Below are 27,627 nucleotides of genomic sequence, written 5' to 3' on the forward strand. Positions count from 1 at the left end.
TGAGTAAAAGTGCACACTTTATTGTTATGTACAGCATTGGAAAGGGAGGCCATGTGGAAAAACCTCTCACACCGACACTCAGCCTAGAGACCCCTTTTATGCTCCCTCCCTCTCAAGCAATTTAATCCCACCCCGTTGGGCTATGAATCCACAAGGCAGAGAGGTGAAGACTGGTTTCTGCAAATAGGGAAACTCCAGGAACAGAAAGCACGGTTACCCTGAACCCGAGAAGAGATTCTCAGCCAGGGTATGGAGTTGTTTCCTGGCCCTCATGGGTTGCAAGCTCACCAAAGAGAGAAGAGCATTATTTAAAATGAGTAACTTGAGTTCCAAGTCAAAATGCTCCATATACACTTAATCAAACTCAGCTTGGAACCTGGATACATGGCTCAAGGTTTCCTAAAATAAGCTTGGACATGGGCGATCGAGGAGGGGACACTCCTGGTGTGGGACTGACAGTGATCTAGCTAAGGACGGACATGCAGGCTGAGCTCTGGGCAGGGAAGATTTCTCTAGGTGAATTCAGAGCCTCGAGGAGGAATGTCACCAGCCAGGTTTTCGGGCCAACAGGAAGAATGCCAGGTTGCTCAGATTCACCCCATTTGCGAAACTGAAGGTGCTCCCTATTACTGCAAAATGAGCAACCGTGGTCCAGAGGGGCTGACCACTTCCTCTTTCAGCATTGACCTTGGTGACGGAGAAAGGATTCCGCAAATAGAAAAGAGACCTAGATCTGTATATATGTCCTAAGTTTGACAGTGTCTTGCCAAGCTCATTGGCTATTATGTGCCCAATATATTGTGAATTCCTTACAGTATTTAATGAACAGGACTGGTAGCCAACATATTTCACAGTGTACAAGAGTTAATAGCATGCAGACAGTAAAACAGAATGGCTTTCTGAAGACATTTTTTTAAAAAGTATTAGTCCTCAAGCTATTCGAATGGGTATATAAACAGTTGCCCATAGAACTTAGAGAAAGTCTCGTTTAAAAAATCAGAAACTGTTGAGAACCTGATATAGGAAAATAGGCAAAAGTGAGAAAAAAGCACTTTTGTGACAAGTATGTAGCTGGTTTGAAAGAGCACAGAGGACTCATTTGGTCATAGAGAGGCTCAAAGAAGCTTCGAGCCAAAAAAAAGAAAAAAAACATATTATTCTTAAAAGACCTTTGTGACAGTGGATTTTTAAAAGTCTTTCAAGGGTTAAGATCATCTTTCTCACTGATCTTGACCATCTCCTCCAGTGTTGAAAGGTACAGGCAAGAAAATGCCTCCTTGAGACAGAGGGTTATTTCGAAGCACCGCCTGGGATTCGAAAGAGAGCGGATGGCAGGAATGTTTCCTTAAGATTCCCCGAAAGTAAGGCACGTGTGGCCCAGAGAAGCTGGTCGTAGCCTAAGGTCTCTGCTTTCTGCAAAGCATTTGTCCAGCCAGTGGTGGTTATAACCTATTTACTTGCCTTTGGGCTGGCTTCAGATAGAGGGTGCAGAATGACCCAGTGAAAAGTCAAAAGACAAGGGATTTAACCTATTACATGATGATTTAAATATATGAACTTTTAAATATTTTAAAGAATAGGAAATTATCTCCTTTAAATCACCAGTCCCCTCCCCGCACTCCTCTTTCTCAGTATTTACAAGCTAACAATCTTCCTCTGTTGCTAGGATCACTACACATTCTAAGAACCTTGTAGTCAACATATGGAAAGGGAAAGAGCGGAAGGATAGCCGAGATCCCGCCCTCCTCTCTCCTCACAGGTTAAGGGCTGATTTGGTCCCCACTCTACCCTGGAAAGGAAGGGCACATCTTTGCATTGGCCTCCGAGGCTTACTGTTTTGCCCCCATGATGCCTTGCAACATGTCTATGGGCAGGGGGAAGACGATCGTGGAGTTTTTCTCAGCAGCGATGGTGGTCAGCGTCTGGAGGTACCGCAGCTGGAGGGCTGCTGGAGACTCGGTGATGACCATGGAAGCTTCTTTCAGAGCCCTGGATGCGTTCATTTCTCCTTCGGCAGCAATGACCTACGCGACAGGACCGGGGAGTGGGTAAAATGGAGAAAAAGGCAGTGTTCAAACAGCAGTCTTCAAACCTGGGTAGGTATACTCAACCTTGCAGGGCTGAGAAAAAATGGTTTTAAGAAATCGATTTCTAGTTACCCAGTTTGCATACGTCCTTTATCCTCTATCTGATTTGCCCAAGTACGTGCCTGAGGTCAAGACATCCTCTTCTACTGTGACCTTTCTCGCACGCTTCAGGGGACCAGACAAGAGACAATTCGAAATACCGTTTAGAGGTTGGGAGAGTGACCAATGACTGGATACGAATCCTTTTGCAAGTAAAATGGATTTCCAGTTCTTTGATTGCTAAGAAAGGAAGAGAACCTTACAGAACTGAAAGTGGATGACCATTAAAAATACTTCTTGAGCGGCTCCTGGGTGGCTCAGTCAGTTGAGCATCTGCCTTCCTATCTCAGGGTCCTGGGATGGAGCCTGGAGACCCCCCCCTCCCTGCCCAGCAGGGAGTCTGCTTCTCCCTCTCCCTTTAGCTCCCTCTGCTTACGGGCTCTCTCTGTCTCAAATAAATCTTTAATATATATATATATTTTAATGAAGATGGTGTATGATTTTTTTTTAGCACGTAAATGTAGAGGCAGTGCAAAGAATTGCATGCGTGACTTGCAACAAAACTTCCATTTCTACCCACTTATTTATGTAAACAAAAGTTCTGACTCCTTATATCTATAAAAATGAAAAGTTAAGACTGGAATTGATGTTTAGTCTTTTGGCAATAAGTAACAGCCGGCTAAGAAGACTTGAATTCTTTGTCTTGTTAAGAGAAGCATTTCTAGTTTAAAAAAAAAAAAAATTACTGAGAAGACATTCTGAAACATTTAAATGCCTTGCTTGTAGTCATGGGAAATTTTTTATAATAGTTTTAACTTCAATACTAAATGTGTTGCGGTACAGTAATAAAATGACTCATTACAAAATATATCATATTAGGAAAAGAAATCCGTGGAGGAGGCGGAGTGGAACCAGAAGTTCAAGGAGAAGAAGGTACAGTAAAATATGCCTGACCACGAAAACCTTATTTACGTATTTTAGATAGATGGTGGAGTAATTACGTCATTTGAATTTCACTGGGTACCTTTAAAAGAATGATGTTCACAGTTTTAGTGTGAAATGTCGATATTTAAAACATAACCAGGGATAATTATGCTCAGCCAAGTGTATCAATTCAAATAAAAATTTTTACAGGTCTATTTAAAATGTGTGATGGGACCACACAGTTTTTCCAGATTCTTCGAGAGGTTCAATGAGCATAAGAGCTTGAACATCACTGGGCAGTGGGGAGGCTTGGGAATGAGATGGGCTTTCACGCCAATCTCGAACCAAAAGCCTTACCAGCTGAGTGTCCTCACAGGGATAATTTAACATCCTGAGCTCTGGTTTCTTATTCTTAAAATGCGAGAGCACCTGCCTCCTCGGGCCACTGTGAGGAAGACAGAAAGCTGAAGCCAAATCAAGGCAGTTCCTTTCACTTCATGATCCTCTGAGAAGAGGGCTGAAGATACCGGGATCCTCAAGCTTCAATGGGCAGTTCCACTAGGATATTCGCACACGGATCTCAAAATATTCAGGGTTCTTAATACTTCCGTGAGAATCAGGATCCAAAGCAATGGTCTTAGGACCAGTGGAGTTATGATTACTTACACCGTTACTGTTGGGGGCCACGTTAGGGGTTAAGCCCTGGGCAGGAGCTAGGGGTAGAGGGTGGATGCCCTCGCCTCCTTCAGCACCTGGTCAAGCAGGGGACAGAGACAGGGAAATTGGCTGCTTTGTTCCGGTGTGACAAATGTGGACAGAGGTGGGTGCGAGGCTCGGTGCCAGCGCTCAGGGGAAAGCAGTTTTTGCAGGTGAGGTGGTGAGGTAAGTAAGTTGAACAGGACAGGGCGAAAGCTTTGCTCTTTGGACAAAGTTGAAGAATACTTCAGGCAGCACACATGAAGAGATACTGTGGTATATTTAAAAAAAGCTGGCGTATTCCAGAAAAATGTAAGTGGCTGAATATGGTGTGAGGCCGAGGGGAGGCGGGGGTGCTTGGTCTGCAGGCTGTAGGCAGTGGGAAGCTGCTGAAGTTTCCAGCAGGAACCTTACCAGGTCTAGCTGGAGAGAACAGGCTGACAGATGCCTGGGGACGGATGGGGAGACTTGGTGAGGGGCCAGTGGGACAGCCTCGGAGTGACCAGGGTGATTTGCCGGTAGCGGGGATGGAGGGAGGAAGGGGCTGGGGGGCTCTTCAGGAGAACAGTCGGCAGCATGGAGGCTGACTGGGCACAGGAAGGGAGAGGAACTGAGGCAGGGCCCTGGGTTTCTAGATTTGGGTGCCTGGGTGGTCCCATTGGGTTAGATGGGGGATATCAGATGTCGTATTACCAAGAGAAGGCACTCAGTTTAGAGGATAAAAATCTCAGCTTATCAGAAGGTCTTACTTGGGTCTGTGAGAAGGGGCAGAAGCCAGGTACATGCCAAGTGCCTCAGGTAACTGTGCTCTAAGGCAGGCACTGTACGTACAGAATGCAAAACGGAGCTCGGCCCTGAGGACAGATGACATGGGTTTTTCCATATCATCTCAGATGACCAGTTAGGCACCCCCCCCCCCAGTCTGGACATGGACCAACTGTAAAGCTACCTCATCTCCCACTACCGGCCAACACACAGTCTCTTGGCGGGGCAGCCGGACCTACCAGGCTGGGCACGCCGTATTGTCTAAACACTGGCGGCATAGATGCTGTGAATGGGACCTCAGAGAGCAGAGCCAGCTGCTCGTGGGGCAGCCCCATGCTGATCAACACTCCGTATCGCTTGATCCATCATGTGAGAGTTGGGCATTTTCAGGCCTGTGAGGCTGGTACTGTGGTCTCTCCTTCCAGAGCTGGGGTGGGCCAGGCGGGGAAGGGCAGAGAAAGGGGACTCTGCATTCCTGCACTCCCCCCTCTCAATTAATGGATGACGAGGCCCTGGGAATATGAGCCTGAAAGCACGTGCCAGGCATTCTTTTCAGAGGCGTGAGAAAGGAAATCAGGAAGGGTGCAAGCGGGAAAGGTACTACATTCAAGTCAATCAGAGCTAGTCTACACACTTGACAAAGAGGTTTGGCTAAGATACAGCCAAGCTTGCAGGACAATCTCTCCTCTTTTGTGCCGGGCTCCTTTCTCTCAAAACATGTTCTGTTCACTCTCTTCATTGCCTGGTGCTCCTCTGCATGAATTAAGCAAACTCTATCCATTCAACGGCAAGGGACACATGGGCAGTTTCCAGTTCGGGGTACTACAAAATGCTGCTGTGAACACTCCAGCGCATGACTTTTGGTAAACACGTGAGTACAGTACACACTGCCAGAGGCCTTTCCAAAGTCTCTCTTCCAAAGAGACTGTAAGTTTCCAAATTTCCAAATTTCCAGTCAAAACAAAATCGGAGCACCAGGTCCTCCCTCCCCCACACTCGGTTCTTTTCTTTCTTTCTTTCTTTCTTTTTTAAACCATTCTGGTGGATATCTAGCACAGCGTCTGCATGGGATCTGAATTTGCATTTCCCTGATGGCTAATTAACTTGAGGAATTTCTCTCTGAAGTCTCTCAGTCTAGATGCTCTCCTACCCTTTTCTTTCCCAGTTTACATACATATTTACATATTGAAACAGACTCCCTATTTTCTATGAGAACATGAATATATGATTTTGAATTTTTGGCCTTATGGTGGTTGCAGGGTTATTTTATTTTACAGAAAGGAGAGACTCCTTGTGATTCTATGTGATTCTAATCTTAAAGACAGGCATAGCCCAGGTCCACTAGAATAGTCTAGATGGTCCCTACAGTCTCATCTAAGTGGGAGCACAGTTACTCAACATTCTAACGGGCTTCCTCTGTCTCTTCCATTGTTATTAGGGAACTTCCTTCCTCGCTCGTGAGAACACCTGCAGACAACCAAACCCAGCACGGGAAGTCCAAAGGAGGCAGTGAGAAACAGGGGAGTTCTCATTTCTGTGGTCACTCATCAACACTGTGACCTTGAGGAAACCACAGAAATTTTCTGAGCTTCAATTTTCTTCATCTGAACCGTGGGATGGCAAATAAATTTCATTTTTAGAGCCCATTCCAAGTAGTTGAGGCTTGTTACCTGGAGGGCAATAGCAGGAGTCTGAGGTCAAGTCTAAGCTCAGTGGAAAACAGTGCTGCAGTTAATTACCAGCAGGGGAATAGGAGGTGGGAGAAGCAGCATCGGGGCCAGGTTATTTGTCGCCTCCAGAAGATATAACCTCTAAGGACATTTCAGGCTCTGACATTCTAAGTCGTCTATGTGGCTTGGAAACAGGGCTGTTGGTTAATGACATATTCTAGATAAAAGCAGTTCCTAATTTTCAAAATACTTATTAGCACACAGTAGGGCATCTTTAATGTTACCGGAAGTACCACTTAGTCTTCTCAGGGTGATGACTGTGAGAGCGAGCCCTTGAGGCTTCCGCAGCATTACCAGCTGTCCTCAGAAGTATTAGTTATCACGTTGGGAAAACCTAGCAATCCTGGTCAGTAGAAAATTCTGGGCATAGTCTGTCAAAGGAGCTACTACTCTATTTGGTGTTGGCTAAGAAATTATAGCACCTGACTTACATCTTAAAGGCTTCCTACTAGAAGGTTAGGGTTCTGTGCTTAGCCAGTTCTCTCCAGCTGCCACTATTTTCCAACATAACAACAGACTGGTTTGCTCCTTGCATCTTGGGAGATCTGTCAAGTCCACAGCAAGCCCTCTTATGTCAACTGACCCTCTTCCTCCATCACTCATATCTGCACAAGGGGCTGTGGGAGCTTATGAACATCTGACTTTGCCCTTTTGACTAAACTTTGACCAAAGATCTCCCTGCCGTGAATCTGGAATCAAGGCTGCTCTGTCCCCTTTAGTGTTCAACCAGGGAGGTATGGAAACTTGAGAGTCAGACACCCTGCTCTCAAGCTGTCAGCAGTGAGGTGGGGTCCAAGGGGTAGAATGATTAGCTCCCTTTGGTCTTGAGCGCAATGTGGTCCTGGGCTCCAACTCTGGAGACTTGAGTCTGCTTCCCAGCCTTGGGTTTGGCAAGCTATCCCTGTGTCCTTCTATATTAGCTCCAGAAATCCTCTTTCCCAGATTAGATGAATAGACATTTCCTCGACACCGCTCATGGGGGCCCCCACCATGCAGGCTGCCGAGGTGGGCAGGGATGGGGATGACCAAGGAAGAGGGGGGAGGCAGACATCAAAGAAAGAGGAGCGAAAAAAAGTTAAAAGGACAGAGAGGAAGAGGGAACAGTAAGAAGGAAGAAAAGCCTGAGAAAGAGAATGAAAGAGAAGACAAAAATAGGGAAGGAGGGGTGCCTGGCTGGCTCAGTCAGTAGAGCGTACGACTCTTGACCTCAGGGTTGCGAGTTTGAGCCGCACGCTGGGTGTAGAGATAACTTAGAAAAAAAAATAAAAGCTTTGAAAGAAACAAAATAGGAAGGAACAGATGGTGAGCACACTGGCGGGAATACCCAGTTGCTCTGAACTCAGAACTGTTAATTTGTGCTTAGTGGGGGTCTGGGAACATAGGGTATGGGAGACGTGGTCACAGAAGACTGAGTGGCTCTGCACACACCACCGGGCTCACAGGATGTTGTGCAGTGAAGCAAGCAAAGCAGAGAACAGGTATGGTACGAGCCTACTTTCGTAAAACAAACAGGCCAGCAGTCAAACACCCTCATCAGGGAAAGCGCCAGTATACACACTAAGCTGCCAGGAGCTGTGGCCCCTGGGGGCATGTGACTCAGAAGCAAGAGGAAGGCTTTCACCTCGACATACACTTTAGGATTATTTCCATTTTTGTAACAACTGTGGTTTTGCTGTTTTGTAACTAAGAAGAAAACTCAATAGGAAAAACAAAGTATGGAAAAGAGATAAAGAAAGAAAGAGAAAACTAGAGAAAAGAAAAGAAAAGAAAAGAAAAGAAAGAAAAGAAAAAAGAAAAAAGAGACAAGACCAGAGCAGACAGCAAGTCTACCTTGGCGCGGGCCTCCCGGGATGCCTCTGCCTCTGCGGCCATGGCTCTCTGGAGCTGCACGGGCAGCTTCACGTCCTTAATTTCCACACGCTCCACCTTTATTCCCCAGTCATCAGTGGCGTCATCCAGGGTACACTGTTCGGAAGAGAGAAGGCCAGCAAAGAAGGCTCAGCCCTGCCCAGCGGCCGAGGACAGACCACTGGGCTGGGGAGCGGACGAGGCGCTGGCGGAGATCTGGGGCAGAGGTTAGGTCTCCTCTGTGGGGACTGGGGAGCTGATCCTGGTTCTCTTAAAGAAGCTCATGCAGGGGTTGGCAAGCTTTCCCTCAAAGGGCCAGACAGTGGTTGTCTATTTTCAGTCTTCCCTGCAACTCTTACACTGTGCCATTGTGGGTCAAAACCAGCCGTGGATAATATATAAACCAGTGCGTATGTCTGTATCCTGACAACACTTTACTAATAAAAACAGGTGGCCCGCTGGCTCCTGATCTAACGTCATTAAGCCACAGTACATCTTTGTGCTTCATCAGGGTCCCTTTGCAACGGGAGGAATGAAACCTTCCTTTCTGTTTGCTGTGGTGGTTGTGGGCATCAGGTTAAGGTCACAGATTTGATACACGATGACATTGATAAATAACAAGATCTCGGATTTTAGTCCTTTATCTTTTTTGGACAGCCAGGTTTAATTCATAATCTATGACTCTAGAAAGCTTGGGATGCATATGAATTACAAGGGAAGTCATGGGTCTCGTGCAGAGAACAAAGCGTTAATGACACCCGCACTTTCTTGCAGAATGGCCTCAGAACTATTACGCTAAATGAAAAAGGTTAATGCTAATTCTGAGGGGAACCCTACGTGGAAGGGAATAAAAAAAAATTATGCAACTGAGCTGTTAAGCCATGAGATCTTTGTGTGAAAAATACTCCTTCCAGCGAGCTTCAGTGAAGAGAAAAAGGCCAGTCAGTGATTCTCCTGATCGGAATGAGTCAAAAGTTGTCAAACAACCGCTAACCCTCTGGCGACATCTCGGTATTTCTGGTGACTCACGGCCTTACCTGCATGTTGTGTGCGATTTCTTCTCTGTCGGAGAGGATCTGGGAAAGGTTCTTGGTGCCCAGGACGTTCCTCAGAGTTGTTTGTGCCAACAAACGGGTCGCTGAGTCGGCATTGGTAATATTCGCCACGGCAAGGGTGGCATTCTGCACGCGGTAATAGACTACGCCGTCCACACTGATGGTCACCGAGTCCTTGGTGAGGATCTGTAACAGGATGGATGCCATTTCACACCTGCCCACCGACTCATTCTTTACGAGAACTGTAAGCAGTGTTGTTCTCTAGAACATCTTAAGATACCAGCCGATTTTCTGTAGTAAGTGTTATTGACAGAGTGTAGTGTGCCCTCCAAGTTCGGACACTGAAACCTAACCACTCACATGATGGCATCAGACATTAGGAGGTGGGGCCTTTGGGGCATGCTTGAGTCATGAGGGTTGAGCCCTCATGGCCATCTATGAATAAGGAAGCAGTGCCTCGTCCAGGCGCTGAGCCCGCTTGCACCCTGACCTTGGACTCCAGCCTCCGATGGGGTGAACAATACCTTTCAGTGGTTTATAAGCCACCCAGTGTGTGGGATTTGGTTAGAGTCGCGTGAAGGGACTAAGACAACGCAGCATCCGATAGCTAACTATGCCTTTGGAATTTTAGTAAAATACATTCACTTATTCGCTAATTCAATCATTCAACAAATTCTGAGACACCACTCAGCAGCAGGCACGGTGCTTTCCGAGAGGGCGGGAAATCAAGGAAGCCATGGCAGAAAGAAGGAGGGACAGCTGTCGGTAGCAGGGCAATACTTGAACTACGTCTTACAAGAAGAACTCATTTCCCGAGGGGGCATGAGCATGTGCAAGGGCGGACGCATCACGCACGACATAGCCCGGTGCTGGGACAGAACCTAGGCTGGGTTAACTCTCTAAGGCAGCACAGTGACGTCAAACACAAAGGGAATGGGGACTGTTGTTACAGGGAGAGGTGAGGGTAGAAATAAATTTTACAGCATGCTACATAAAAATGCTTTCCAGGACATCATGTGTCCGGGCTTCTTCCCAGCCCCTTCTGGGCAGCTTCTTAGTTTGGTTTTCAGGTCCTCTGACAGCGGGCCACTGGTCCCACTGGTCTCACTCCTTCCCACTCCCTGCTGCACACCTGCCACACTGGAGAAGGTGGAGGTCCCACACGCATTGTGTTGTGTCCCAGGCCTTCGTGCAAGTGTCCCCACCCCACTTGGATGTCCTCTCCTCTCCCTCACACCAGCAGATTGGCACATGATGACACATCATCCAAGACACAGCTCTTTTCCTCTGTGAAACTCCCCTAACGAGCAGGGCAAGCCACGATCCCCCTGCACCTCACTGCAGCGACTGTGCTGCCCGTCGACCTCATTGCTTCTCTAATGGACCATGTGTTTCTCTAGAGCACCTTGTCTCTGCTGTCTCTCGCACTCGCAGAGTGCCGGAGACAGAGCAGGTAGTGAATCAAGGAGCGAGGAACTGAAACGTGATCCTAGGAACACAGTGATTGTGGCAGAGTGTGCGAAGGAGGGTCAGGAGACCTGAGCCGTGCCTCCTGGACCTGCTTGGTCATCTCCAGTGAGGCTCTTAGCCTGCCAGTCCTACAGAGTCCTCATCTGTGAGATGGGGCTAATAACACAGTCCCATTCTGCACATACTGCTGGCAAATTGCTTTGAAGTTGAAGATCCAGCCGAACGAGACTCTTTTGGGAGTGTAAAGGGCTGTGTAACGGGTGGGTAGTAACGGCAGTGGTGTGCATTGCTCTTCTGTCCTGTCAGGAAGGAAAGCAGTCACCTCTTTTTTTCTGATAATCTAAAAATACTTCTAATAGTGTATTACCACGTTGGCGTGCAAATTAACGATTTCCCCCGATATGATCGGGAAACGCATATCATTTCTGAACAGCCTCTTGCCCCTGCGACTGCCACAGCCAGAGCTTTCTAAAGCTGCAGCCTCTCTGCCTACGGTTAATCATCGGCGGGGTACTTCTCTTCCTTCATATTATGTTCAAGGGGGTCGGAAGAAGGACGGCTTGCCACGTTCCAGTCGGCTGCAGGCTCAGCGGCTCCCAGGAGAGGAGGGAGCCGCTGGAAGGCAGCAGCTTACAGCAAGCCCGCCGGATGTCTGCAGCATTTACAGACGGAGCCTCAGGACTCCCAGCTACCCTGCGAGGGGCTCCTTCTGAGGGTCCGTCTTCTCTGAAAGACGGGAAAACGTGCAGAGAACACAGCGCAGCTCTTAGCCCTGTTCTCGTGGGTAACCGTCACGGCTGGCATCCCTCCATGCACGTGGATGATGAAGTCTGACTCAGCCCCTGTCTGGATTGGCAGCAGCAAGGAAGTTCCTACGCCGGTTCCTGGGTTCGAGGCCAAGAGAAGGCGACCGAGCCAGACTCCACCAGCCTGCGGTGCACCTGGCTTCTAGCCAGGAAACACTTGGCACTCTTCTTCCGTCCCTCCCTTCATCCTGTTTCCAGGCTATCTATCGGCCTCGGTGACGACGCCTCCCCGGACACGTGGCCCAGGGTGGCCCTCACCGTCCAAGGCCACGAGGGAGTGAACGCGAGCGTCGGGTGCGTTTAGCACGGAGCTGCGGGACACGCATTCGGCGAGGAACCCATGGGGCTGAGCGTCGCTCCTGGCTCTGCCACTCTGGTCTGGTGGAAGCCCTTTGCCCCATGGCAGTTACGTGCTTTTCAAGGATCCTGCTGTGAGTTTCAACTGTGATATTCCTCACGAAGTAGTTTGAAAGAGCATGGAGTATGACTATTCCAAAACATTATATGCTTTATCTAAAAAGCCAAATGAGGGCGCCTGGGTGGCTCAGTGGGTTAAGCCGCTGCCTTCGGCTCAGGTCATGATCTCAGGGTCCTGGGATCGAGTCCCGCATCGGGCTCTCTGCTTGCCAGGGAGCCTGCTTCCCTCTCTCTCTCTCTCTGCCTGCCTCTCTGTCTACTTGTGATTTCTCTCTGTCAAATAAATAAATAAAATCTTTAAAAAAAAAAAATAAAAATAAAAAGCCAAATGAGCAGCTCCTAATTCTGTATCTAGAATAAAATGAAGAACCTTAAGAATGTTGCGCTAAGCTGGATTTCGTATCAGAAACCTACAGCAGAGAAGTGCAGTAGGAAAAAGGATGACAGATACAGTAATGCTAACACTAGGCTACACTTGGTAATAATAAACACGTAGGCACTTAACAATTTATTAGCCACTGGCCTAAGCACTATACGTGTAAGGTCTCAGGTAGTCCTCACAAGAACTTCTGAAGTAGGTTCTACTAGGGACGCGTGCGTGGCCCAGTCAGTGAAGTGTCTGCCTTCGGCTCAGGTCATGATCTCAGGGTCCTGGGATCGAACCCTTCTACCTGTCCCCATTGCTGGCTCAGGCTCACGTGTGCTCTCTCTCCCCCCCCCGTCCCCAAAAGTAGGTCCTACGATTCTAACCTCTAAATTTACAGATGATGAAACTAAGGCACAGAGAGGTTAAGGAACTTGCTCAAAGGCACACAGCTGGAAAATGGTGACAAGCAGACAGGCTCTACACCCATGCTCTCACCACCCTAGTCTGTGCTGCTCTCATGGCCAGCGACTTTCACACATGACATCTGTTATCAACGGCATAAGGCCACCTTACCTCCTGAGGAGGAATGTCAAATGAAATGGTCCTCATGTCCACCTTGATGAAGCTGTCCGTGCAGGGGAGAATAAAAAACAAACCTGCAACAAAGAAACACAGAACATTATCGAGAGACACTGGTGCCTATCCTTCACCCTAACAGAATCAAAGGAATCAACGGAAAGAAGCCAGGTCGTCTCAGTGCACGAGCCAGATGCCAGGAACGCCAGCCTCCTGCTCCCTTGTGCCTCCTAAATGCTCCCACTGAGGCCCGTGACGTCATCTCCTGACTCCGCCACCACTGGCCATCTGGTCTTTACTTAGACCAACACGATCCCTCCCATGTCTTTCTGCATCTTCCGTGTTCTCTCCTTTGTCCCGTTTTCTCATCCCACGAACCCCTGAATATGCCACATAAGGTCCTGCACGGCCTGCCCCGGCGCCCTTCTTTGGCCGCCCCCCTCTCCTCGAGCTCCATGCTCATGCTGGGCCGAGCCCCCTGCAGGCCCTTTCCCTCCCTGGGCCCGCCATACCCCCCTCGACATCATGCTGCCCACGTTGCCATTTCTACTGGGAATACCGCCCCTCTGGCCAACACCTCTCCATGCCTCAAGACTCAGCCAAGCTGTCATCACCTCCAAAGCCTGGTCTCATCCTCCTAGGTGGGGTCCGTCACCTGTCTCTGGGTTTCCACAGCTATCTGCAGTGACTTGGTCATGGTACTTATCACACGGGATTGTTAACTGCTTCCTTTTTGGTGTCCACTAGACGGCAAGCTCCTTGAGGGCAGGAGCTATGTTTTAGTCTCCCTTGAATTCCCAGAGCCTGGAATACAGTAGGGGCTGAAGCGAAGTTTGCCAGAACTAAGGCATAGAGAGTAAGATCTAGAAAGCCTTTAGTGAGTAGCAATTCTATGCTCAAACTTCCACAGTTGTGGCTCTTCTTGGCTTAACACAATCTTATCGGCGGGGATGGGAAGGGGAGGGGAGCCCAGGGAAGGAAAAGGGCAATTGTAGCAAGACTGGCCAGCCCCACTGCTATTGTCACACGGCTTCTGTTATAGGCACTCTCTTCTACGTCAACAGAGAAGGGACCCACGTAAGGGAATCCACATCAACAAGAGGAAGAACTTCGGTCTCCAGGCCAACGACCCAGAATTCTAGTACTGACCAGGTCCTTTGGCTCCTCCTTGTAAAATGCGACCCAGTCTAAAGATGATGGCTCGTTCATATTCTTTTATGATCTAGATGAAAAACACAAATAATAATTAAACATGAGGAGTACAAATCTTTATATACGCTATGTATTTATAGGCAGCTTGTTAAATATATATTCTGTTCTAAACAGATTAGATGCCTCTGTGTTGTTTTTTTCTCTAAAGTCTGCACAGTATCAGGGTGCCTGCCTGGCTTGGTCTTTAGGGCATGCGACCCTTGATCTCAGGGTTATGAGTTCGAGCCTCCTGTTGGGCGTAAGGGATTTCTTAAACACATAAAACTTAAGTAAAATAAAATCCAAACTATCTATAAATAACATGGTCGATGCTGAATTACCAAGCAGGATATGTATTTACTATTTTTTCAAGTGATTATAAAAGCAATAGATATTTCACTGTATAAAATTTGGGAAGTATAGAGTAGTATACAGGAGCAAATCCATAACTGTACTCCTCAGCTGTTAACGTCCTCACTCAGTTACTCATGCATTGGTAATAAAGACAAGAAATAAAAACAACTAAATTTCCCAGTTTATCTCCTGACTCCTTAAATTATAATCATAAAATTATCCGAAAATTCTTGGAGCATATTTTCCCTTCTTAGGAATATGTAAATGATAGTCATTTATCGAAGTATTAATGACTTTATGGAAAAAATAACCAGCAACTGGGGGGCCCTTGCCATATGCCAGGCATTGGGATAAGTATGTTTGGAGACATTCTTTAATCCTCGCCCTGGGCCTGTGAAGTGGGGTCGCTATTTCCTCCCATCTTACAGGGAGGAAATGAGACAAAGGTCACACAGTGAACAATGGGGCCAGCAGCCAGTCCTCAGTGTCTTGACTCTGGACAGGACCACCCCAAACCCCCGACTTTGGAACATTTCCGATAGGGATCCTTCCTCTAACCTATGAGATGGGCTGCCTGGACCATGGCTGAAAGAAGTCTCCAGATTCCATTACAACAGGTGACTAGAGGGAAATTTCCAAGGGAGAGATGAAGGAAAAGGGATTCAGGCCAGCAGGTCTCTCTCTCTCTCTCTCTTTTCTACACAGATACACACAACGGGGGGCTTATGTAGTGAGGGGCTGACCCCTTGGCAGATGCAAGTGACGTCTTCTTTATTACCTTTATGCACATCCATACCGAGATGGGGAAAGTTATAACAGTGAACAAGAACGAGACAGCCACCAAAATCCAGCCACAAGGTCCAAGGCCTGTACTGGGGCTATCTGTGAAAACAAAAAATACACATCTCTTGTCATTGTTAATAGCAGACTCCCACCACCTTCATCCTCTGTCCACAGAGCTCACAGATGCCTAGAATTCTACTGTGTTCCCTGGATTTCCCCATCTAATCCTTGTAACAACCCTGAAGAACAGGGGCTACTTTTTCTCATCTACTTAACATGATAAAAATTTCCCACATTATTTTTTATCCTGCAAACGTTTATTAGGTGCCTAATATTGATTATGCCTTGTGCTCTGCACTGACATCGTAAAAGTAAGACCCAATCCCGGCTCTCAGGAAGGTCTTGCCTGTCTCAGGCAAGACAGACAGATCATTACAACATTAGGTGGTAAGTGTCGGCACAGACTGTAGAGCATTTTGGAAACACAGAATGGGAGTAACTTACATAGCTGGGACAGAGGTGATAGTGGGGTAGGGCGGGTAGGGGATCGTGGCGGTTGTCAGACGCATGTCTGGAAGGATATAACGGTTAAGGAAGGTACCAAAAGGGTGGGGACGGAAGGCAAAGAGCATTTAAACTGAGGGCACAGATGAACTAAGGCAAACTGCGAGTGATTTCCTCTGGCATGTGCACCAACCATACTTTATTACCCTTTTCCCGGATGCTTAGACACACTGTTTCTGAAATGTATCACAAACATCTTTACACATAGTCTGGCTTTTCCAATTGCTTCCTTTCCTGCAACATGAAATAGCTCTTGTCTTACTAGGAAGGTAATAATACACACCCCCACTACAAGAATTTCAGCGGGACGGGTGTGGGAGTGGGATTAGTCGATCCAGAGATGATGAATATTCTTCCAAACCACACACATTTTTATAAATAAATTCTGTGAACTATTTCTCTCCCTTCTATTATTCTCACCTTATTTTTTTAGCCTTTGTTGCTATGCATCTGTGTATTTGAGACAGAGGAGAGAGAGTGAACAAGATGGGCCACAGGGAGGGAGAAGCAGACTCCCCACGGAGCAGGGAGCCCACCGTTGCACTCGATCCCAGGACCCTGAGATCATGACCTGAGCTGAGGACAGATGCTTAACCAACAGTCCCCCAGGTGCCCTGCATCTGTACTTTTTCTGTTCTAATTTTTTATCAGCTACACGTGCACAAAGTTTAAAAAGTCCCAAAGTTCTCCAAGATTAATACAAAAAGAGAGCAGTCCCCCACTTACCTCTTCCAATTTTTCTTTCCTCAAAGGCAACTGCTCTGTTGGCTGAGTATTTTGGTCTATACTTCTCTGTTTCTAAATAATATGCTCGTTTTGTCACTTGTTGCTTTCTCCATTTTGAGCATTACTTATTGACTTTCCACGATGGAAGAGGATTTAGCTTCTCCCCCACCTCATAAATATACCCATCCTTCTAATTATATCATCATTTTGGTTAGATCATTATCAAATTTTACACTTCATGAATATGTAAATGCAATTCAATGCTGAGCCAGGTTGGGATGTCTGATTCGTGTTTCTGTCCCATGCAACTTTTTGTTTTTTTCTCCAACGTCTTGCTTTTTCCCTTTGCTTAGTTTTTAATGCATGCATTGATTCAACCTCAGACGTCTTATCAGTGGTCTAAATCTCCTCTCATAAGGGTCAGGTGTTCTACCAACTTCCTCTTCGAAGACAGTATCTCTTGGAGTGTGTCTGGACTTGCTCTCTTAGGTGGTGTGAGCGGTTGGTCCAGGGACTGCCTTTCCCTACAATCCTGAGAAACCCCCTTCACTTCCGGGTTGTGTTTTGCACTTTCTGTACCCAGTGTCTGTCTGTCTCCGGTCTGTGGAGGGCGGAGGGACGGAGAACGCCCAGGGATACTATCACTTTCCTTATGAATCACAGAAAGCTTCTGCAGTATTTCCAGGAACGGTCTTGGTAATGAGAGGGAGAAGGGCTCGAGGGGAGGAGGCAGGCTGGGCAACGGTTACGGCTTGGAAGGGCAAGGATGGCAGCGAGCCAGGCCTTTGAATCCATGGAAGGCCAAGAAATAAGCAGAGTTGAAGCTGAGAGCCTGGGAGAAGAGGGACACAAGGTGGCACCCAGATCAAGGGCTCTGAAATGCAGGATGCAAGACCAGAAATGCTACAGATGACTTAATGGTTTTCTGGTCCTGTGTCACATTGGGAGGTAAAGGTCCTATGCATAAATGAATAAAAGTGTTGTAAGTTAATCTCCCGGAGGTTTCTAAACTATAGTTTGTGGGGTCATCGATGTATCTACTGAGAGGATATTCCAAGCACGGACCTGTGCAGAAGCAGCCTGTGCAGAAGGCTCCCTCAGGCATTATTACAACTGATGATAATCCCAGCACCTCTGGTAGACGATATGTCGTAGGCACTGTGTTCAATTACTCGAGAAGCCTATCTCATTTACTCTTTCTTTATAAGTTAAGTTGTGTTTTTTTTTTTTTTTTTTAAGATTTTATTTGTGAGACAGGGAGAGAGAACACTAGCAGGGGGAGAGGCTGAGGGAGAGAGAGAAGCAGACTCTCCACTGAGCAGAAAGCCCGATGCGAGGCTCGATCCCAGGACCCAGGGATCATGACCTGAGCCAATGACAGATATTTAACCAGCTGAGCCACCCAGGTGCCCCAAGTATTTTTAACTCCATTTTACAAATGAGGTAACTGAAGCAACAAAGCTTTCCCAAGACCACAGGCTGGAGGAGGACCCGGGATTCAAACACAGGTCATCCTACCCCAGAGCCCACGTTCTAAATCAAGTCATTCCTTCTGTCCTTTGCCTCTGAATTTAAAAAAATAAAAAAATCCTCATGAAAGAAGATTTCGTGTGTGGAGCACTTTCCCAATACAGTATCCAAACTGGGAGAACATGGTAGGAGTTTGGAGAATGAAATCTGATATTCCTACGGAGGAAGGCCTCCTATTTCCAGCTCTGCCTATTTATAGCAAAACAGTCTCAGGCTGGTGGCCAGGCTCAGGTCTAGGCTTCCAAAGTGAAGCAGATTCCAAACAAGGAACAGACTGGCCACAAATACTTTTCTCACAGCATTTGGTGCCTTCTAAAATACTGCCCCAAGCCTCGTGTTCCCAGGCAAATTTCACAGCTCTCTGTCCTGAACATATTAGACTATAAACTCTCTGAGGGCAGTGATGTTTCTTTTATTTCTTTTATCCCAGCCCAGTCTTTTCTCATGGGTTGCATGTGCATACGTGTACGCGCCCTCAGTTTCCACCATGATTACATGTGATTACAAACAAAGAGTAACAAGAAATGAAGTGGAGATCCTAAAAACTGGGCTTGGTCTTTCGCATCTCAAATGCTCAGCTAGAAATAATCAGTGCATACACTGGGGATGGCACCACTTCATACCATTCTAGTGCCTAAACTAGCCCCTTCTCAAGCCTGGAAATTCTTCCCCATCTGGTTAGAACTCTGAAAGGTACACAAATCACATTCCTCTGAGAGGTGAGGCTTCAGCTTCACCAGGATATTAGCGAACCCTTCAGAAATTCTCAGTTACTTCCCCAAATTTCATGTTCATTTCCTCCAAGTTTCTCATTCACTACCTTGAAGACTGGATCCACCCTACCAGTTGGATGTGATAAAAAGGCAATAAGGAGGACCCAGCATTCCTGAGATATTCTGGTTGAACACTCTGAAAGATAAGGGATCCCATGACACTGGGTTGTAAACTACTTGGCTGCAGTTATTTTTTTTTCTTTTACTACCAACTCTTCTGAAAACTGCATCAAATTTTTTTTTTAAGATTTTATTTATTTATTTGACAGACAGAGATCACAAGTAGGCAGAGAGGTGGGCAGAGAGAGAGAGGAGAAAGCAGGCTCCCCAAGGAGCGGAGAGCCTGATGTGGGGCTCGATCCCAGGACCCTGGGATCATGACCTGAGCCGAAGGCAGAGGCTTTAACCCACTGAGCCACCCAGCCGCCCCTGCATCAAATTTTTAACTAACTAAAGCGAAGTTTTGAAAATGGGTATGAGTGTATGTATCAACACTTTTTAACTCAATATTCAAACTGGACTTATCTCCAGGGAACTGACAATGTTTTTAAAGATTATTTATTTATTTATTTGACAGACAGCGATCACAAGTACACAGAGAGGCGGGCAGAGAGAGCCGGGGAAGCAGGCTCCCTGCTGCGCAGAGCCCGATGTAGGGCTTGATCCCAGGACTCTGGGATCATGACCTGAGGCGAAGGCAGAGACCTAACCCACTGAGCCACCCAGGCACTCCGGAACTGACAATGTTTTTAAAAAAACACTGCTTTTTTCCCTCTTATTGTAAAAGCAAACTTGTTTCTATAAAAATTAGAAATTATAGCTAAAGAAATTAGAGAAGAAAAATTATCTATACTTCCCTTATCTCTAGATGGCGATGACTTTTCTGCCTTGCTATGTATCCTCTAAACCTTTTGTATCCTTTTTTAAAAAAATGAAATAATAGTATATATAATAATTTTGAATCTGCTTTCCCCTTATACTGTGAACATCTTTTCACGTCATATTCTTTATTATTAAAGGTTGAATAAGGACGGGTCTGGAAGAGATTATGCTGAGTGAAATAAGTCAAGCAGAGAGAGTCAGTTATTATATGGTTTCACTTATTTGTGGAGCATAACAAATATCACGGAGGACAAGGGGTGTTAGAGAGGAGAAGGGAGTTGGGGTAAATTGGAAGGGGAGGTGAATCATGAGAGACTATGGACTCTGAAAAACAATCTGAGGGGTTTGAAGTGGCGGGGGGGATGGGAGGTCGGGGTACCAGGTGGTGGGTATTATAGAGGGCACGGATTGCATGGAGCACTGGGTGTGGTGAAAAAATAATGAATACTGTTTTTCTGAAAATAAATAAATCAATTTAATAATAAAAAAAGGTTGAATAATAGTCCACTGTTCCATGAACCTAGTGAACATTTATGTTATGTCCAATTTTCTTAAATAGAAATTCTGCTGCATTGCATATATGCTTAGTAAAATTTCCATCCATTTTTATTGTGTAAACTAATTTTGATTGAAAAGATGAAATTGTATAATTCTTACATTATTTCTTACACTCTGGCAGTGCCTTTAATTATGACTAATAATAGCCATTTATTGAATGTCTATCACATGTCAGCCACAAGTGGATTCCTTACATACTATCTTTCTAATATTCACAAATATCTGTAAAGTAGGTATGAAATATTCCTCCTGGAGTCCCCGAGTAATAAAGCAAAAGACTTCCTGAGCTGAGACAGAAGAAAACAAACAAAACCATGAAACAAATGAAACAAAACAAGTAGTATGGTAATTTCTGTTGGGTTAGCTTCCAAAAAAGCAGTAAAATAATCTTTTCAAGAGAGTAGCACAGGCATAATTTCAGAGCACTACATTGTTAATGATACAGTATCAGCTGACTTACTTAAAGGTCTACTGAACTTGACGCTGCTGGAAATCATGTGCAATAATAAATTCTATTTATCATTGAGATTTTGTTCTAAAGTTCAGAAGATTAGATTTCCTCTTCAGGGAAAGGCCAGAAAGGTCTTACATATCTGAAAATCTAACTCAAGTTTCATTTGCATTAATACACACAAAAAGAAAAAGATGAGCCCAAGGATTGTTGCAATGCCTGAACAGCAACATTTAAGGACAAGCTTTTCCTTCCCCTTTCCTGGAACGCAAGTGAAGCACTTTCCGTCTTCATGCACTGCCAAGAACAGTGCTGTTGGGGTGGAGATAAGAGGGCTGGGAATTTGGTCTCAAAAACATGCTAACAGCATGGTCCTAACAGCACCATTTAAGGATCAACAACAGTAGGTTGAAATGAAAGATCTTGGCAATTTTTGAATTTTTCTGAAAGGCATAAATATTCAGGATATCATATTTCTTTTTTTTTTTTTTAAGATTTTATTTATTTATTTGACAGAGAGAGAGATCACAAATAGGCAGAGAGACAGACAGAGAGAGAGATGAGGAGAAGCAGGCTCCCTGCTCCCTGCTGAGCAGAGAGCCCTATGCGGGACTCGATCCCAGGCCCCTGGGATCATGACCTGAGCCGAAGGCAGAGGCTTAACCCACTGAGCCACTCAGGCGCCCCCAGGATATCATATTTCTGATTATTTTTCCTTCTCCCTCTGCTCCTCCCTGCCCCATTCGTGTTCTCTCTCTCTCACTAAGATAAGTAAAATATTCAAAAATAAATAAATAAATAAATAAATAAGACAAGGAAGGGAAGGAAACAATAGAAGAAAAGGAAAAGAAGAAAAATGGAGGAAAATGTGAAGAGAGAAACAAAAATGAAGCAGCACACTACAGAGAGAAAAACATATGGAGGGACAGAGGGGTTCAGATTAGCACACAGTAGGGGCTCAATATGTGTATGTTGAAAAAAAATGTTGGCATTTATCGGAGAATTACAACTTGCATTCGTTTGTGCGGAGGCTTTCAAAGCAGACAAGTGCACACTATAATCCGTCTTTCAAATGATTATTTTAATTAGGCATGGTTTCTAATTCTTCGAATGCCCTTATCCTTAAACCTCTAGGGAAGAAATTAGCCTCTGGGCTGGAGTGGCTAAAGGCCAGATGGTATCAAGTTAAAAACCATGGCCAGAGAGAGTACCTTTTCCTCTCTATTATAAACCATCTATGCCTACAAATACTGGATCAAAAGGACTGATACTGGAAAAGCATTTTCAGATCTCAATCACAAAATGTGTTTACCATGAGATATTAGAAAAAGGGCATGGCCAGACCCATTCAAGAAAGAGTTCCAATGCAAATTGAAATAAAGGGAGTCCTTTGCCTAGCTTGAAAAGATTATAAGGAAATTAAGTAAGTGTGAATATTTTCTTTCCCAAGTATCTTGGGGATTTTCTGTAGCTTTTCTTCATTCGAGTGTTCTAGTCATAAAACAGGAGGAAAAAGAGGTGAGGGAGTAATTTTAAATTTGAACCCCCTGAGTCTTAAAGAGGCCCCCTCTCCAAATTGCCTACAGCATTTAACTCACTCTTTCTTTTTCTCTTCCTTCCTTTCTTTCTTTCCTTCTTTTTTCACTTAACCATTTCTAAAAAACATTTATCGTACTTATAATTATCCTATTCAAGGTCCGTCTTCTTCATAGATTTTGATTTTTTTTAAGATCTTATTTATTTATTTGACCGAAAGAGACAGAACACAAGCAGGAGGAGTGGGAGAGGGAGAAGCAGGCTCCCCGCTGAGCAAAAAGCCCAATGCAAGGCTCTATCCCAGGACCCCGGGATCATGACCCGAGCCAAAGGCAGACTCTTAATGGAGCCAGCCAGGTGCCCCTGATTTTGATCTTCTTAATACAACATGGCATAATGGCTACAAAGCTGGCTCTGCCATGTGTTATCTGTATGATCTTGTGAAAGTTTCTTAATTCTATGCTTAATCTATTCATTTAAAAATAGGGCTAATAGGAGTACCTCCTGAGAGGGTTAAATGTGAAGAGTAGATGAGCTAATACGGTAGACATCTAGAGCATAACAGGTACTCAAAAACCATCTGCCAAGTAAATAATTGTTGAATACAGTTCAGAATCATTCTCTGTCCCAAAGCAGTTGTCAGAATGAGTATGTATGGGCTGACTATCGCCCATAGCCAGAAAGACAGAAACAGTTATATTCAGAAAACTGGAGAAAAACAGTTTCATAATGCTATTAAGTGAATTAAATTTAGACTAGACTTGAAACATATTAAGAGAGCAAAACCCTCCTACTTCTTCCGTTGGTTTTTTTTTTCTTCTTCTTCCCTCCAGCTCCTTTACTTGGACGTCTTAAAAGTATCTACAACTGAGTTTTTCTCATTAAAGTCTTTGGAGGGCAACATCACTTTATCTAAAAATTGTGGGTGCCTGGCTGGCTTGGTTGGTAGAACATGGGACTCTTGATCTCAGGGTCATGAATCCAAGCTCCACATTGGGCATCGAGCTTCCTTTTAAAAAAAAGGTGTGTTGGGGGGGGGGCGCCTCGGTGGCTCAGTGGGTTGAGCCTCTGCCTTCCGCTCAGGTCATGATCTCAGGGTCCTGGGATCGAGTCCCGCATTGGGCTCTCTGCTCAGGAGGAAGCCTGTTTCTCTCTCTCTGTGTCTGCCTCTCTGCCTGCTTGTGATCTCTCTCTGTCAAAATAAATAAAAATAAATAAAATCTTAAAAACAAACAAACAAAAAGTGTGTGTATGTGTTGGGGGGGCAGATAAAAGTACAGTTCTTCAACTGACATCAAGAAGCTAAGCAGTAGGTAAGAGCTCGGGGCTCTGGGGTCAGATTCCATTTCTACCACTAACTTTGCTCAGGAGTAATATAAGGGAAAAGAACAATACTTGTCTCATATAAAAACCAATGAGGGCAACAAATAGCAAAGTGTTCAATAAATAGCAGCGTTATTTTTTATTACAACTCAAAGATCATATTGATACAGTTTATACGCATAAACTTTTTAGTAAGCGAATTGCCTTCTGGGACCCAAACGCTGCTGAGAAAATATCAAGACTAACAATCTGCCTGGGGACTCTATCTCTAGAGGAGAAACAGACTACATCTGAGCAGGACAATAAAGTTCTAAACCACCTTGGACCATCTTTCATACAACTTTTTTTTTTTTTAAAGATTTTATTTATTTATTTGACAGAGAGAGATCACAAGCAGGCAGAGAGGCAGGCAGAGAGAAAGGAGGAAGCAGGCTCCCCGCTGAGCCGAGAGCCCGATTCGAGGCTCGATCCCAGGACCCGGGATCATGACCTGAGCCGAAGGCAGCAGCTTAACCCACTGAGCCACTCAGGCGCCCCTTTCATATAACTTTTTGCCCATAAATTTAAACTACCTGCATAATTACTACATTTTCTCAATAGTCATTGTTAACTTCATTCTTTGTTTTCCCCATTAATGAATTACCTCAATAGTTGACTTTTTTTTAAATTAAAAGAAATTTTTTTTAATAAACATATAATGTATTATTAGCCCCAGGGATACAGGTCTATGAATCGCCAGGTTTACACACTTCACAATACTCACCATAGCACATACCCTCCCCAATGTCCATAACCCCACCACCCTCTCCCCCACCCTCTCCCCCTGGCAACCCTCAGTTTGTTTTCTGAGATTAAGAGTCTCTTATGGTTTGTCCTCCTCCCAATCCCATCTTGTTTCATTTATTCTTTTCCTACCCTCCAACCCCCCCATGTTGCATCTCCACTTCTTCATGTCAGGGAGATCATATGATAGCTGTCTTTCTCCGATTGAATAGTTGACATTTTAATGTTTCAAAAGTACATTTACGTAAATTTTCTCATTTGATTCTTAAAACCTTGGGAGACAGTTACCGCCGGTAAGATTATACCCAGGACAGAGATGAGGAATTGGCTTGCGAGGCTGAGACTTAACCCAAGGTGACCCAGGTAGTAAGGGATGGTATTGAGATCTCAATTCAGATCCTTGAATTCTAAATTCCACTCTTGTTTCACTACACTAAACCATCTTATCAAAAGTGTGTTTATAACTGGACAAAGTTGGTATGATTTTCACTGATACTTTACAATAGACTTTATTGCCAGCATCTTCAGAGACTAATCTACTGAAATGTCAGGCTAAATGCCTGGGCTTTACGTTTCTTTACAGGTCTCAGAGTATAGACAGACATTCAATAAGAATGGAGAAAGGAGAATTGACACATACTTCCTTTTCTCCACTGACTGTAATCTCTACCCTCTTTCTTTCCACACTTAACAATGTATTGTCATGATACACACACACACACACACACACACACACACCAGCTTTACTAGACTTGGTCATTGGTTTGAGTTAATTTATGACCATTGATGGTTTAACTCAGATTAATTATTAAAGAAGTTACAAAGCTCTCCCCAATCTGATCAGCTGTAACAACTGAAATAAACAAATCAGTCCCTTGATTCTGCTTATTTTCAGGCATTGTCCCAAAGGGATACATTCTGTTGACATGTCTCTTAATTATAATAATACATTTCTTTGCAATCCACCTGCACTATTTCATTACAAAGTGAATGCACTGGCTCTTGCTCTAGGTTTGGTCCTATTTATATTCCTGAGACTAATTGTCAGCAAAATCATAAAAGGACAGAGTTTGGGCTTTTATATTCCACTGCCTCCCCCAGAAGCAGCCTTCTGGAGACGTCTTATTCAAGAGGTCTGGATTGAAGTTAGATTCCTTTGGGCTTTCCTCGTGGTCTCTCACCTTCAGTGAAGTACCAATGTCTGAGAAGGTCCTCTCTTGGGTACACATTTTGAAGATAGCTCTAGGGTAGGGAAAATGGAAAATCACATAGCCCAGGTTTGAAACCTGGCTCCGAGGCACACATGTGTGATTTTTCTATTCCAAGCCCCAGTTTCCTAGCTGTAAAATGGTGGATAATGTTTTCCTTGTGGAGCTGTTAGAAGACTGCAATTAGATCATGTTTGTAAAGCACTTAGGCTGTGTTTGACCTATAGCAGGCACTCAATAAATTCTATTTAACAAATTCTAGTAATGGCTTTCCACCAGTGCTGGATCTCAAAAGTTTATATTAAAAAAAAAAAAAAAAGGTGACCTAGACTAAGCAAAATTTTGTTTGTATATATAATTTTCTGAGGAAGATGCAGTTTTCATTAGAGTCTGAAAAAAAATTCTGTCTAAAAAAAAAAAAAGGTAATCATAGAGCCAAGAAAAAGAACTTAGAAGTGAGAACTGGTCTATAACCATGAAAAACCAACTAAAGGGATATTAAGTATAAATAAAGATCATGCATATTCCCAAAGAACATCTACAAACAGATTTCCCACTGCTTTCACCAAACTGCTAGTAACTATCCTCATAGTCCCTCTGTCTCCCACCAAAAGGTCAGACAGAGCACAGAGGAAAGTATCCCACCCCCCTTCCCATCTAGGATATGACAATCAACTACAAAAGAGGTGGACTCCAAGCTTTAGGGTCAGCTAAAACCCAATAAAAAGTATGGCTCCATTAGTTATAAACTGTGACTCTGAAGTAATTCAACCTCTTTTTCCTCGGTTTCTTCAAATACATCCTTCCCGTTACACTACTGATTTGGGAAAGTAACTCTCCAATGTGCTTAGCAGAGAAAAGTGACAGATAATGCTTGGAATGCTCCTGGGAAGGATCGCTGGGCAACGGAAATGGGACTTGGATGGCTGGACAAGGCTGGCTTTACAACTAGTCAGAATAGTTAAGTCCAATATCATGTTCTTTGTGGGGGTGCTGGAAAAGCTCACCCTTCCCCCCCCCCCAAATGTCATTCTCTATGTCAGCCTGTCTGAAATTCCATCCTTAGAAATAATTCCTTTGGATCACTAAGAGCCCCTGGGAGGGACTCAGCACCCCGGGGGAGGATTGTCACCTCTCTCTATTGGAACCCCACTCTCACCCCCCAAGGAGTTCGCCAATACAGGTTCAAGATGATAGCCTTCTCAAGGGTACTAGCTCCTTCCCAGGGCAACAACACGGAGCCACTCAAGGTGGGAATACTTAAAAGAATTCCCAGTGAGAAACAAAAGCCCCAGAGGCGAGGTCCCTAGGACAAAGGGAGTAAAGAGGGGGCAGAAAACGGCAGAAGGTGAAGCTGGGAAGAGAGAGGGAAGAATACCGAAAAGAGACTTTCTTCTTTTCTTGCACAAACACAGCTTACTACGTGTGAGGGGCGGGGGGGGGGGAGGGCAAAACCTCCCAGGTCAGTCTTGCTTCTTAATGTGAAACAGGCCAGGGGTGGGGCTGGGGGGCAGGAGTTCTTTCCAGTTCGGGAGAAGGGGTAGTCGCTCTGGGCAAAGTCTGGCTCAAGGGGATTTGGGGGGGGGGGGGAGTCGCGCGACAGGAAGACCCAGGGTCCTGAGTGTGAGGTACAGGTCTGCGTCACTTACACATCTTGCCCGCCCGCATGCTACGAGATAAGGAACGCACAGCCCTGGCACAGGGCCTGGCATCTGGCAAGCGCTGGAGCACGCGAGCCCCTGCCATGGCTCTGGTATTGGAAACGTGCCCTGCAGCGGGTGCGTCCCCCGTGTGCCAGGCAAGCCTCTGTGCACTCTGCACCCTAACATCCCTCAAACGGACCCCAGCCTGCGGAACAGGATTCAAGATTTTCAGCGTCGCCGAAGCTTAAAGCGGCGGTCGCACGGCTTAAAAGCGACGGAGGCGAGCCTGGGACACCCGGGCTGCGGCTAGTTCCCGAGGGGAGGGTTAGGGGAGGTGGGTGACGGCGCGGGGCTCACCCCTGAAGGAGTCGGGGAGCCGCCGGGCTTCGGCGTCTCCTGTGTGCCGCTTCTCAGCCATGCTGCCCGAGCCTGAGGCGTCGCTCTCCGGTCCTTACCAACAACGCTGAGGCGGCTTCCGCGAAGAATGAGCCGCGGAGATCCCAGGCGGAGATCCAGGGCAGAGACCCAGGCTGCAGTCCCGC

The 27,627-nt window shown here is 45.6% G+C and overlaps 1 protein-coding gene and 1 long non-coding RNA gene across 2 annotated transcripts; one reads left to right on the forward strand and one right to left on the reverse strand.

Annotated features, from left to right (window-relative positions):
• On the reverse strand, positions 1-27,590 carry STOM (stomatin). Its single transcript, XM_004775591.3, has 7 exons — positions 27,443-27,590; positions 15,104-15,207; positions 13,930-14,002; positions 12,778-12,860; positions 9,127-9,330; positions 8,072-8,206; positions 1-2,024 (listed from the first exon to the last, which is right to left on the reverse strand). Exons 1-7 carry the CDS (start codon positions 27,501-27,503, stop codon positions 1,830-1,832), a joined length of 855 nt encoding a protein of 284 aa, XP_004775648.1. The 5' UTR covers positions 27,504-27,590; the 3' UTR covers positions 1-1,829.
• Positions 2,012-6,191, forward strand: LOC123392774. Its single transcript, XR_006607420.1, has 3 exons — positions 2,012-2,096; positions 3,006-3,059; positions 5,950-6,191. It is a non-coding gene; the product is annotated as an uncharacterized LOC123392774 (long non-coding RNA).
• Positions 27,591-27,627: the final 37 nt, after the last annotated feature.

Source organism: Mustela putorius, unplaced genomic scaffold (genome assembly GCF_011764305.1).
Source record: "Mustela putorius furo isolate JIRA1106 unplaced genomic scaffold, ASM1176430v1.1 tig00000596_pilon_pilon_pilon, whole genome shotgun sequence".
Classification (NCBI taxonomy): domain Eukaryota; kingdom Metazoa; phylum Chordata; class Mammalia; order Carnivora; family Mustelidae; genus Mustela; species Mustela putorius.

Coding starts and splice junctions, on each gene's coding strand:
- STOM (XM_004775591.3), bottom strand. CDS start 27,503: ATGGCTGAGAAGCGGCACACAGGAGACGCCGAAGCCCGGCGGCTCCCC. Junction 14,003..15,103: donor CGGTATGGATGTGCATAAAG/GTAATAAAGAAG, acceptor TTTTTCATCTAG/ATCATAAAAGAATATGAACG. Junction 9,331..12,777: donor TTGACATTCCTCCTCAGGAG/GTAAGGTGGCCT, acceptor ATCCTGTTACAG/ATCCTCACCAAGGACTCGGT.